This window comes from Lutjanus erythropterus, chromosome 21, assembly GCF_056507025.1.
Source record: "Lutjanus erythropterus isolate fLutEry1 chromosome 21, fLutEry1.hap2, whole genome shotgun sequence".
Classification (NCBI taxonomy): domain Eukaryota; kingdom Metazoa; phylum Chordata; class Actinopteri; order Lutjaniformes; family Lutjanidae; genus Lutjanus; species Lutjanus erythropterus.
In genome coordinates, this window is record NC_139337.1 from 8642670 (window position 1) to 8656480 (window position 13811).

A 13811-nucleotide genomic window follows, 5' to 3' on the forward strand; every position below is an offset into this window, starting at 1 on the left:
TGGATAATCCTAACAGTGTTTTGTCTTCAAACTATCAGAAAGAAATAGTGGTAAATATGGGTATCATAGAAGCATTGAGATACAAGAGTTCAATGTCATAATTATTTGCATGTACAGTTTTGAGAAAATAATATTGGGGGGCAGAAAGTTGAAAATAATTTTAACGCTGATGTTCAGTAACCACACTACTGTTGCAGATCTGCATTTGATACAGTCACAGAACTTGGTGACTCAAGGATCAGTCTTTGCTCTAAAAACATGAGCGATGGAGAACATTCAGGAAGTGTGGTCGGAAAAGAAAAAAAGAAATTGAAATGACTTTTCATAACTTAAATTGCTTAAACACATGTGACAATGTATTAATAGAACGCAGATACAGAAGAAGGAATTATAGTCTCTGAAGCAGCAATGCAATTACAATGCTTCAAACAAATTGGCAGTGACCAATCATATCGCTTGACTATCTGGGGCAGAATGGTAGTTTTTCAAACAAGGGCTATCTGTGGAACTAGAACAGAGGGAAAATTAATTATTCTGCTACAGGGTGTGGGGATATGAAGTGTGTGTACATGAGTGTCTGTGTTTGTGTGTATACTAAGCACATTGAAAATGTTATTAATTACAATTTTTCTGCCTACTTTGGTCCTCTGTCTGATTCCACTATAAGATTTTGGTGTTAGGACTGGTTCCCAAAAGCAGGAAAACTATTTTGCTGCCAATTAGAAGCGTCTTTGACTCAGTAGGTGGGTCTGCATCCACCTTTTTTATGCATATTTTCAATTTCTGCATAAACAAACCTGAGTGGTGCAGGAGTGTATCGCTGCTACACCAGAAAAAGAGAATCAGATCAGGAACAACTTTTAACTGGAAAAGTTTGTTATAACAAGATGTGTTTCACGTTGTAACAAGATGTGTCACGTTATAACACAATATTAAACATACAAATTGATCACGCTCTAACAATAAACGTTTCCTCATTTGTCAAGTTAAAACATCTTGTTATGACAATAAATTTTTCGCATCATGACATAAAACTGATCTATTTTTCCTTTTCTGGTGTGGCAGCAATACACTGCTGTAGAGTAGGAACACAAAAATTTTGAAAGAAAACAAAAAGTACTGCAAAATAAAATCTATGCTAGGCTGAGATGGAAAAGTTGGTATGCTGATAAAAGTGCAGTTGTAACAGTGTGACTTCAACATCCACTAAAGAGTTGAAAAACAGCAGAAGATTAAATCATCAGATGTGTTTGAAGCAATGATGAGAAACAAACAGAAATGCCATGTTTCCATTGTGTTTTAGAATTAGTTTTTCACCATTTTTTTCACCTATTTCACTGGTGCTAATCATGATGCGTTCAGTTCTTCTGCAACCAATTAGAAAATTATCACCACCAACTGTTAACATGCATGAATTAGTATTTTCTTTTACCAGTCTACTACTGTCCTGTGACCTGGTTGATTAAGAGTCTTCTGCTACAAATTGAGACTCATATTTTTAAGCTTCGATAGGAGCAGTAAGGGTCCACACTTCAGATTTTGAATCAGGTTCACAGAGACCTTCCAGGCTTGTGCTACGTTAAAAATAGTCCCCATACTGTGCGGCATACTGCTTTGTTAGACTTGAATACATCCTTAATCATGCTGAAGTGTTTTTTTTTCTTCATTCCGAGGTCGACAAAAATTCTCATTTTAACCCAAGGCAAAGGCCACTCATCGCCCCTGCTTTAATGGCAGCATAAATAGGCCAGGTACTCCACCTCAGATATGGGCTTAATCATAGGCCATCAGCAGCATGAGCCAGCCTATTGAAACACTTGTCTTTCGCCACTGAGAGGATCTGTCTGGATGGATGCGGCCCCAAAGTCCTGCTGAAAGCAAATGGGCTTCTGGGAGACCTTGGGCAATATGTGGAAGGGTGTGTGTGTGTGTGTGTGTGTGTGTGTGTGTGTGTTTTTGTAGGGGGTATATAATTGTGTGTGCATGCCTGTGAAGAGGCTTCTCTGAGTGGTCACAAAATGAGTGTCACATAAGGCTTTTCACATTTCCATTAAGGTGTTTCATCCATGTGTTACAGGCTCCTTTGCTCACAGAACATTTTAAGTTGCATCATATAGAAGAAATGGATGCCAGTTAAGTGACGGCTGTGTGGTTTTGGTTTTAAAAATACCAACCAAACCAGGCCAGCTTAAACTACCAAGAAACATCACACTGCTCTCCTCTGACAGAGTTGAACGTACTTTGGCCCACAGGACCGAGCAATGATGAAATCAATGCAATTTTCATGGAGTGGGGTGGCCTGGATACGCTGCACCCATCGAAGTCCCCCCTCTGATGCATTAGGCCATGCTGCTCGGCTCCTCTCCCCTGCAGACAGTGATGGATCTGATTCATTTCAATGGTGGCCTCCAGTGCTCACTCCCATTCGGCTGGGTGACAGTGGCAAACTGGCGCCGGCTCCCCACATATCTGCCCGGCCAACGCGGTGGAGCAGGGGAGGAGGAGGGGGGGGGGGCAGTTGTAGCTGCCGGGGGCCTGTGTCGACATTTAACTTCTGCTTTTCTTGTTTGAGGTTTGCAACTGACCTTAAATTCTTCATTTACAATCTTATCTTTTCTCTGCTCTGAGTATATTAAAAATTCCCTCTAGTGATTTTATGGCACCTTTTCAAACCACTAAGCTTCCTGAACGCACTGCATCTTCAGCACACTATGATTGCCTGTAATGGGAGTTTAATGGATGGAATCTAAAAAGCACTGTTACATCTCCTTCTCCTTTTGTGTCACACATTCTTTACGTCTTTCTCTGCAACATTATCAATATGCTGTCTCATAGCAACTGATGTTGAAATAAATGTCAAATTATATACAAACTTGTCAAAATTACTCTCTAAATTGTGATCTAAATGGATTTAAAATGTAATAAACTTCATGCAACATCATCCTTCTTCCTTCCACCGACAGAGTGATGGTGTAATTATAAAAAAAAGTATTTTTGCTGTTTCTGACTGTGACCTTAACTGTCTGCTCAGTGTCAGTCTGTCTACCTGTCTGCCTCCTGGTGAGGGATTAAAGAGGACAGGAGAGTGACTGGACCGAAGTGATAGAACTCACTGAACCTTGGGGCTGGGCTCTCCCCGAAGGGACGTGTGTCCTCTCCCCTAGTTTGGAAGGGGTGGGAGAGTAAAGGATGAAGGAAAAGAGTGAGGGATGCAGACCAGAAACAGCCCAGTGTTTTGGAAATGCATGGGACAGCATCAGTGGTGCTTCATGTACTGGTGAGACAATGAAATACAACCCAGGGAGTCCAGTTGGAGTAATAGACAAATTAATTTCAAGGACTGCAATATGCAAAAATGCTGCACAGCAGTTTATTATTTAACAGAGGAAGGATTTCACTGCACTGAAAAGTTACCATGGTGGCAATCATTTTATTTTTCTTCACAATGACTGTGGATTAAAGGTCCAGTGTGTAAGATTTACAAGGATTTAATGGCATGAAATGATAGAAATTGAATAGAATATTCATAAGTATGTTTTCATTGGTGCATAATCACATAAAAATAAGAATCACTGTGTTTTGTACTGATGTCTTTACACAAGGCAAGAACTGACAATGGCTCTAGTATGGGCCTTTTGAGGGTTTTTTTTGTGAGTCCTTGTAGGTTTTCCTACATGTTTGGAAGGGGAAGGTGAGGCAAGGTTAAGGTTAAACTCTCCAACCTCTTCGCTATGCCACTAAATCCTACACACTGGTCCTTTATATGGTGAAAATATGTTAGTATAAGGTAATCTAAACTATTAAGGGTCAGACATTGCATTACATTGCAATAGTTGAGCCGTATTTAAAACCATTTTGTCAGATGACCCTGCATTTGTTTTGCCAGAAGTTTCTGTGTTGGCACCATTGCTGTGTTGACACAGTGGGCCCCTTCAAATGGATGACGTGGCTCCATGTTTTCATGCAGCGCTGTTGTTTGTCTGGGCCCGGTCTGCCACACAAGAAAGGAATGTTCATAGCCTAAAAGGGCTTAACTGAGTGATGGCTGAAGCTCCAGTGAACAATTCATAAGTTCATGCATTTTAAAGCTGTTAAAAGGAACACTTTGGGTTTCAAAATAACCACATGTCCCATTAAGCCTGCTGCTTCATTCAGGTAAATACTTGTAACCCTCTGGTATTGCACTGTGTGTACCTGTTTTGATAAGCTAGAATAAGATCAAACAGCACTTTAAGGCAGCTAATATACAAATGAGACTGGTTGAGGTTTGTCTATTGAATTTTAAAGGACCAGTGTGTAGGATTTGGTGGCATCTAGCAGTAAAGTTGTAGGTTGCAACCAATACTGCTTGCCTCACCCTCCCCTTCCAAGTTTAAGGATATAGGTATAGAAGAAACTATGGTGGCAGTGAAATTTCTGAAAAATGTGAAAGACCCTATTAAGAACCAGTGTAGTAGACTAATACTGTAGAAAAATGGCAGAGAAGGACCCATGTCCTCTCTAGTTAACAAAAACATGACAGTTCTTATCTTCAGGTGATTCTAGACTAATATGAACTTACTTATTAATATTATATTCCATTCCTGCCATATATTGCCTATAGATTCCCCTTGATTTTACACACTGGACCTTTAACTAGCATTTAGAAAATGAAACAATTTGCTGTTTTTGTGCAATACAGTAACCCTGCACATGCAGTCTTGAAGGATCCAAATGTAAAATTTAGAAAAAAAACGCTACAGTCCTTAATTGTTATGGTAAACAGCAATGCACGACAATATATGAGTGATAAAAGCCCCTGTCTGTATTTATGCCATGGTTTACCTGTTAAACCACAGAGCACGACAGGTTGGGGGGAAAAAAGGCGAAAATCGACTTTAAAACAAGAAAAACAAGCGTACAGGGCATCATGGTGATGATGTGCGGTGAGAGGCTGGGGAGAGACAGAGTGCTTGGAGGATGAGGGCTAGCAGGGAGGGTGAAGGGCAGAGAGGGGGGACTGGGGCTCAGCGTGGTACTCCAAACTGACACACAGCCACGGGACACAGGCTCCAATTAGAGTCAGCGCAACACTAATCAAACCTGATCTACAACCTCTGGCTGCAGGCTGAGAGAACGTGCGCGAGTGTGTTGAAGTATTCACACATAAATCCACAATCCTGAAACACAGTCACACTGTGCTTAGCATTTCACATCCTGCTAAATCATGTTTGCATTCGTGTTCGTTTTTACACCACTATGCTAAAGAATACAGAAAGGTAGGCTGGGATTAGTTCAGTATCACACTGGGCATTTCATGATGTTGAAATCCCCTCGTTTAAATATTCCTGACTGTCGCCTAATGACAAATATCCACCTGGCTGCAATACATATTCCTTTATCTGCCTATCCTACAGCGTTATTCCACAGGCCTGTCAATCATAAGTCAGTGAAGTGCTTCTTAGATATCATATCAAGGCCCACCGTTGGCAAAGAAAATCACACAGAGAAAGTGGGAGGGGGTGTATGTGAGACGGTATCACCTATCTCACACAGGAAATGGGACTGTTTGAAGATTTGCATGGTGGTGTGGTTGCTTCATAAATGTCCTCCTTTAGCTATCTCAAAGCAACAAAAAAACCTATGTGGGATAGATTAGGGCCAGTGGCAAGGTAGAGGAAAGCCACTCATTTATCATTCAGTGCAGCTGAAATGTGGCTATCCCTCTTCCACATGTCCACAGACCGGATTTGAATTAGACCATGCATGTGTGCTTCAAGAGTATGCAGAGGTGGCAAAACACACATTGGTTATTCAAGTAGAAGTACAGATACTTGTGTAAAAAAAAACGAAAAAAAAAACAGTATGGTAAAATATTTAATAATATGTATATATTTTGTGCCTTATACTGTATGTGTGTACACAAGGGGGAAGTGAACTGCACAGTCCACCTTGGAGTTATAGTAGCTCATGATTAGAATACTAATGACAATATCCGATTAAAGAAGTAAACAAAGGCAGAGCAATTATATCGGGCTCCTTGTGATGCCAATTAGTTCTCAGCACATCAGCGTGCCTCCCTGACAGTTAGGTTACCTCATTGTTTCTGGACACCAGCCGGGCCACGATGAGCTGAATCATCCCCCGCTTGTTGCCCTCTATAGACATGGATTTGCGCAATGTTTCCATGGCATCCTGATTGGTCATCCCGTGCAACGACTCCCCATTGACCGCGATGAGTTGGTCATTGACCCGTAGACGCCCATCCTGCAGACAAACCGATAAGACTCATAAAATATTTGTAGCAAATTCTTCCGAGAACGATCATCATTAGGTTTGAACAGGAACAACATGTGCAACCACGGGTGCTACTGAGGCAGGATCCCAGGACCACATGTGCCCAGAAAATCCCAATAAATACAGGATCATAAACTCGTTTCCTTGTTCACTTTGTCTGGAACACATTTTAATGATGTTATTTGTCTCCGGTTTCAGATTTTCCCAAACCACTAGTATTTATGAACTTTTAAATTTAATAGTTCAAATAGATTAAAAGAAAAACGTTAAAGGAAAAAAAATCACAACATGGCAGTCACGCCACTTAACATCATCAGCATTAACATGAAATCACCACTACAAAATCACCACAACAAGGACTTTGAATCCATGCAGCATGATGATCCACAGTATTGTACCTGTAGGTCCTTGGAAGAGATGGAAGTAACTAACTACAACTACTCACATAACTGGGATTAAATGCACAATATGTAATTTCTGTCACATTAAAACAATAACAAAACAAGTAGAAATTGTGGAGAAGCGTGGGATCACGGGAATTGTTATTTTCATTCTAATATTGAAACCTGTCATTTGCATATTTGTAGCTAATAAGGCGATCCCAACAGATGAAAGCAATGATAGATAGATGGAGAAAAAGACGTCTGCTATTGACAATTAAACATAAATGGTTAAAGATTGGTAGTTTTTGAGAAGAATACTTCATACTTTTGCTGAATTATATTTTTCACATCAGTAGTTCAGCATGCAGGTTTTCTGTACTCTTTTCACCACTGATCCTTGGTTAAAGTAATAGTCAGAGCATAAGTGGGTGGGAGAAGTTACTTGCCTTGCTAGCAGCACCTCCGTTGATTATGGATTTCACAAAGATGCCCAAGTCGGTGTGGTTCTCCTTGGAGCGGTTACCCTTGACGCTGACCCCCAGGCCTGCCGAGCCTGAGTCATTCAGAGGGATCTCAAAGGTCATGAATTCTTGTGTACCATCAGGGGTTAACACCATGTCATCGTCCTCTGGTTTCTGTAGGAAATAAAGAGAGACAGAGTTATGTCTTTGATTTTCCTTGATGTATATGACTCATATCACCAGACCACTGGAGATCTCGTCACCTACCAAAAGTCTGCTGAATTCTAAATGTAGAATAGTTGCTTGAAGGGTCAGCCAATAACAAACCTAGACCCTTTACATTCTTTCAAAGACATCTTACCAAACACAACACTCTCCCTCCGTTCTTCTCAGTGGTAGTTACATAACTTCTGCATGTCCATGCCCCTATATGAAAAGCCTTCCTAAAGACTTTGGACAGGTTCATCTGCAGTTTCTATTGAGCGAAGCAAATACAAACTTGAGAGTCAATATATGAGTTGGCTTTTACAAAGAAAAGTGACTAAAAGTGAATTGTTGTCATGGCTCTGGCACTGCTGATGTGCTAATAACCTTCTTCTTAAAAGGGACAATGAAAGGGCACAAATGTCTGCACACAGCAACACAGTATTTTTGGCTGATGACTCAACTTACCAACCAAAGTTGGTAAACTGTTGTTGAGCCCAACTACAATGTCATTGTTGCATTCCGATGGCTGTGTGAAGAATCTAACTTTAACTTTGGTGAAAAGACAGAAAAACAAAGAGAACAAAAAAAAAGATAACAGGGACTAGCAGAACAAAAATTGAAAGAACAGGCATGGTGAATGACAAGAAAATGGAAAGCAGGCGGGAGACAAGATAAAGAGGAGAACGATGAGGGGAGCAGGAGAAGAAAGCGAATGGATGGCAAGCATGTCACATATCTCAGGGCTGTCATCGTCAATTGGCCGTACTGTCTAGCCGAGCGCTGCTAATTCCTTTCCACCGTCATGAGCTCGGTGTAGGAACAGTGGGGACAGCGGGGAACTTTGAAAACGCCAGGTAGCAATTTGGTGCTCAAACAACAGTGGCTTCCTTTGAACAACACCCCTTTGAAGGGTAATTGTGACACGTTAAGAACCTGACCCTCCTTTCCCCGTGCAATCCATGGGCCTTTTGTTGAAAATTACCATAGTCGCGTTTTGTTGCAGGGCCCGGCACTGCCGATCCTCATGCACGGTACACGAAAAAACGGTTCATTTCAGCTGCCAGAGAGGTGTGAGAGAGTTACTGTTGAGTGTCTAACACCCAGCACGATCAATTCAGCTGGAAAATAGTCCATCAAACAGCCACTCCAGTCTCTTTTCTGACAATTTCCACTGGTGTCTAACAAGGAGCATCTGTAAAAAATAACCAAAGGAGTAGCATTTGTGTATTTTACTTCTTGCTCGCAGCCAAACAGAAGGAGAAGAGAGGTGTGAGAGAAGCTGGTGGTGTGGAGAAAAACACCAGAGGCATCAAAAAGCTGGCAGTTTCTTTCTTATGTTGACTGCGGGAGAACCGGGTAAAGATTTATAAGAATGTTTAAAAATAATTTCCATTCCGTGGTTCAGTGCCTACCAAAGATTCCTGAGCTTTAGCCAAGATAAAGTGAGTAAGTAAGCTGAGCAAATGTGCTGAAACAAAAAGCTTTGATCTCAATCCATAGTCATTCTACAGTCTGAAAATGAGGCACTGCTTCCATCTCAAAGGCGACGTAACAAATCTTGGTACCTCTTGTGCCCTGGTGCAATAAGACTACATTTATGAATGGTTTATAAATAGAGGTGCACAGAGAAATCATTGTCTGTATCTGTTAAATTCACAAAATTCTCTGTATCTGTGTTTGGATTGAAGGCCAGAGGCATGGTTTATGCTGGACACGTTAAATTGGGCAATATTTTAAACTATACCAACATAACCATGGAGCGAACAAAATAATAATGAGCACTATTCAGATAGAAGAAATATCTGTTTCCATCTCATTATTTGTCCTGATTAATCTTAATTAGATTTAAAAAAAACTTGAATTAAATGATACAGATTTTTTAAAACCTGCTAAAAGAAGGTGATTGACTCCTTTCCCATTTTTAGTAGATGAGTTTGTGTTTCTGTTGTGCTTTCTTTGTGTGCCTAAATTTCTCATGTAATCAGGACAGCAGAGAGAAAGGCCTATTTAAAAGTTTCTGTGTTCAGCTTTTAGTACTTTGTAGCTTCTAACAGAATCTCTGTGGTTTGAAGCTTAGTTTCTCTCCTGATGTTTGTACTTTCAAGTATCTGCTTTATGTTGTGGTTTCATCTTTTTCCTGCCATGAACTGACTTGTCCAGGGTCTACCTCGCCTTTCGCCCAGTGTCAGCTGGGATAGGCTTCTGATTTTCCTGCTTCATAATAAAAGCTTTTAGATAACAACATAACAGGAGATGTTTATTGTGAGGCATTTATAGGATGTTTATTCACCGTTTTACAGTTGATCATCTTAAGGTAAGCATACATCAGTTAAAGACACGCCTTCGAGTGGGTGCAAACTTTGCTGCACTGGGCTGACACACCAGTTCAAATTGAGTCAAGCCAAGCCAGCACTTCATTACCTCTGCCATAAAGCAGAAAAATTAGTGTACCCATCCTGGTGTCATGTTTCTATCAGTGCCTATGGAGCCAATAAATATGCGTGACTACAGCAGAGTCATTTGACCCAGGAATGAATGCTGACTGTACCCTTTCCCACTGAAGAGAAAAGCTGGATGTTAGTGGCTGGTAGTGGTTGTTAGTGTTTTTTTCCAGTGTAAAAGGGGCTTTAATAAGTATTAGACCTGAGGCTTAACAGTGCAGCTTAATGTGTGTTCACTGAGCTGAAACAGCTTATTAATGATTTGTTAAGTGCTTACAACTCACTTAATAACCTACTTATAAACTATTTATAAGTCTTATTGGTAGTGCCCTTGTCGCCTAAATGAGCATACAGGCCTCTACTGGCCATTGAGCTGCACCTTGATACCTTGCTCATGGGCACCTCTGTGCAGGAAATGAGAGTGTTTCCCGTTTGTTTTCCCCACACACGTTTATATTCGGCAGATAAGAGCTGACGACTGGCCGAGCCCACTCCGCAGGAAGCTCGAGAGCAGTGCTGTAATACTGTGATTGGCCAGATTGTACAGTACATGCGTAGTTATTGCCATGGCAGCCAAATCCACACGAACAATACTGGCGGTGAGAGCAATCAACCCCAGAAAGCCACCCCAAAACCTCTTTAAATAGACTCACATCAATACTCACGCATGCACACATACATACACGCAGCCAGATGGATGGCAGCCAGGTGTGTGCCCTTCACAGCTGCTCGGATAAAGAGTGAAGCAGAGGAAAGGAGGGAAAGATAGAGCATAAGGTGTTTTTTCCCTCCGTTTCGGAGGCTGAGGAGTTATTAGGATGCAGCGGTGCGTTCAGGTGGAGGCTCTTTTCAACACCCTCTGACTGAGCCCCTATTCTCCAGACGGCCGTCCTATCTGCCCCCTTTTCTTTCTCTCTGCTTTTCTTCTTCTGCCTTCAAAATGGCAGTACACCTGTCTGTACAACTTCCCAACTGGGCTTTGTCCGTGACTGGACCGTTAGTAAATTCCAGCCACTGGAATCCACTTAATCGCGCCACATTTCAACACCTTCGGTTCTATTACAGAATTCAGCGGCACTTATCAGGAGCTGACCCTTTGCTTTCCCTCAGACAGCTGAGTGGAGCGGATAGGGGACAGGAAACAAAACAATCGAAAAGCAATTTGTTATCCAATGCAGGCGTGGATATAATGCATCAACGATGTTTGACTTCTCATTCTTGCTTAGAGCACGTAAAGACATAACGTCAGAATTTCTTTAAGCTTTGACAGCTGTTATACTGAACCTTAACGCAACTCCTGTGTTGTGAACAGTTCGTTTCCAATGCAGGCCCATAGCAATCCAGCACTAACATACAATTTCCACTCTGAAAAGAACACTTGTGGATGAATGGCCTTGTGCGTCATTGGCAGGGTCGGTCTTTATCTTTAATGAAAATAAAATAAATAAATAGAAGCTGTGAGTTATGTCCCTGGAGAGGCTTTTAGTCCAGCAGTTGAGGATAGTAATACATTGGATGAAAAAATTACTTGGGATGGACCCTGTCTGAGCCCGTGTGTGTGCATGCATGTGTGTGTGAGTGTGTGTGCGCTCTCCTCCAAAATGATGACAGAATAACCACCCACTCAGAGCTGTGTTCCGGGAATAGCGGGCAGAGGCAGAGAATGAGAGAGCAGTGTAACATTTTCATCAGACAGGAACAAGCGCCGCTAGCCAAGAATGAGTTTGTCAGGCTGCTTGACAGACCTCGTTGCACCGATACAGCTCAGGCAGAGCTGGATCCAACTACCGCTGAATGGGAGGGAAAAGAAAGTCAGCTCATTGTTCCAGGCTCAGCCCCTGTGTATGCACCTGGGACAGACAGACGACACAGTACTGACAAAAGATGAACTGATGTAAAAACACTGAAAAGGCTGCATGCTGAAATCGACTTCAAAAAGCAGCAAGGAAGAGTTTCATGCAAAATACATCTGTGTTATCAGCCGAAATCCAAAATTGTTCACTGCAGCATCTTTAAATCAAATTCTTTTCATGAGTACGGTCAGGAGCAGGAAACTTTTAGGGTTTTCTCTTCCTATCTAATTCAATCATGAATCATTTGTATTATTGGTTGCCACATTTGTTCCAAACTCCAACAAAAATGCAAAGTCTTTTTTGTGTGTGTGTTTATACTTTCCCATGTTAATGAAAGTAATATTTGAATAGAAAATCCATACCAGACATTATTAGGCTTACTACACTGGACAAATAAGATGCACCTCCTTTTATCAGATTTTAGTCCTCCCTCTATTTTATATATATATATATATTTTTTTTTTTTTATTGAAACTTAGTATTTTTTGACCCACAGGTACCTGTTGACTGGTCACATTGCAAACTTCTTTATCTTCATCATTTTTGTCTTGTCTTTTATCAAAATAAATAAATAAATAATAGAGCCAGAAGAGTAAAATGTGCACAGAGAGATTGCACAATCTGCAGAGTGCGTGTTTTTTTAAAATTTTAATCCTTATGGACACTTTCATATACCATCAAGATGCTGACACTTAAGCACACTCTGTACATTGTGCATGCCATGCATGTTTTCCAGCCTTTTCCACCTTTGCCACAAAAACATCCAGGGAAAAAAAAAATACAAACCTACACTCACTAATGACGGCCGGATGTGTCTAACACTTCCATCCCTGTGGGTTGCTAAAGCCAAGAACAAAGTCTACCTGACTGTGAAGACACTTGGCCATGGACATTTAATAACAAATTTTATTTTTAGATGACATTAAGGAGGTTTCTTTGAATGCTGGCATATCTGCTTTTAAGTGAATGTCGACCCCACGTGTCCTGCATGAATGTGAAGCGGGGTCAGCTGCAGACCCAGAACAAACAGTGACCATGAAAGTTTTTAAACAGAAATGAATACAGCTCTGTCTGTCTCTGTGACATGACAGTGAATAGTTTAGGTCAATAGATCTGCTGTTTTTTTTTTAATTTGCTAAAAACTAACCACTTAAAGAAAAGCAGACTAAAAGCAGTAACAGGAGTTCATGTAATAGAAGCCATCGGTCTGAGCCTTGACTGGACAAAATGTTTCTGTTCAGTGTTCGATGTTCAGTGCCATTCTTCTAGTACCTGAAGAAACAAGCTGAAAATACCATGATTGTATGATTGTATTGAGAAGGACGTCCAAGGACAGTTTGACAAGTTTGTCACAATACTGAGGATTCTCTGGACAATGATTTAAAATGATTGGTCAAACATTATTCAATATAAGACGGGACATAATGAACTTACTGAGTTACATTTGTTAAGGCTGAATGTTTTATGTCACTGCATTGAAGTATGTATTGTTGAATTTTTATATGATATGTGAAAATGAAAGAGATTAATGGTATTTATGTTATGTTATCATTAAGAGAGGAGGAGAATATAGAAAATTTTTCTTTTTCCTGCTCCTTTGTCAGTCATAGTCTGTGTCACAGTGTACTATCTGTTTTGTAAAAGTGCTATTGGAAAATACACATTAAACTGAGCTAAATAAATTAAACGAACAAATACAAAAACCTCTTCAGATCGTACCATGTCATGCTAATGTTCTGCAAAATTGTTTTCAAGAACATATTTTGGTGTTGGCCTTGGATGATTTGTTGTTGATTTGATTTTATTTGGCCCCTTAGATTTAATTCTCCATTTCTATTGTTATTTGTGTTTACCTGTTGACATACTTTTGTACTTATAAGTGCTCTGAAACTGCAACAAAGCTGCCAGTTGTCCATGAACCATCCTGTTTTTCATAAGTACGTATAGATTTTCTACTACAGCTGGGACAATATGCTTATCTACTTTACTTTTCGAACACTAGACCATGGAAAAAGGTTGAACCAGACTCTCCTAGAGACCATAGATCATGATTCCAGAAACAATGCAAATACACCACATCTGGCTGCAAATATGCAGTGTTGCTGTGCTGCAGTGCTCCAACTTAATACTTAACCACTTTTACGTGGAGTGGTTGTAATATCATTATCATCATTATCCCAACAGCTCGAG

At 40.6% G+C, this 13811-nt stretch overlaps 1 protein-coding gene across 2 annotated transcripts in view; it reads right to left on the minus strand.

The window, feature by feature from the left end:
* Window positions 1-13811, minus strand: part of LOC146307270 (partitioning defective 3 homolog) — a 474057-nt gene that overhangs the window by 207615 nt on the left and 252631 nt on the right. For both annotated transcript variants that reach the window (XM_084746851.1, XM_084746850.1), the window contains exons 13-14: window positions 7106-7294; window positions 6076-6246 (exon numbers count right to left, since the gene is read on the minus strand). In XM_084746851.1, the coding sequence (XP_084602977.1) occupies window positions 6076-6246; window positions 7106-7294 (360 nt within the window). The remainder of the gene's footprint in view (window positions 1-6075; window positions 6247-7105; window positions 7295-13811) is intronic.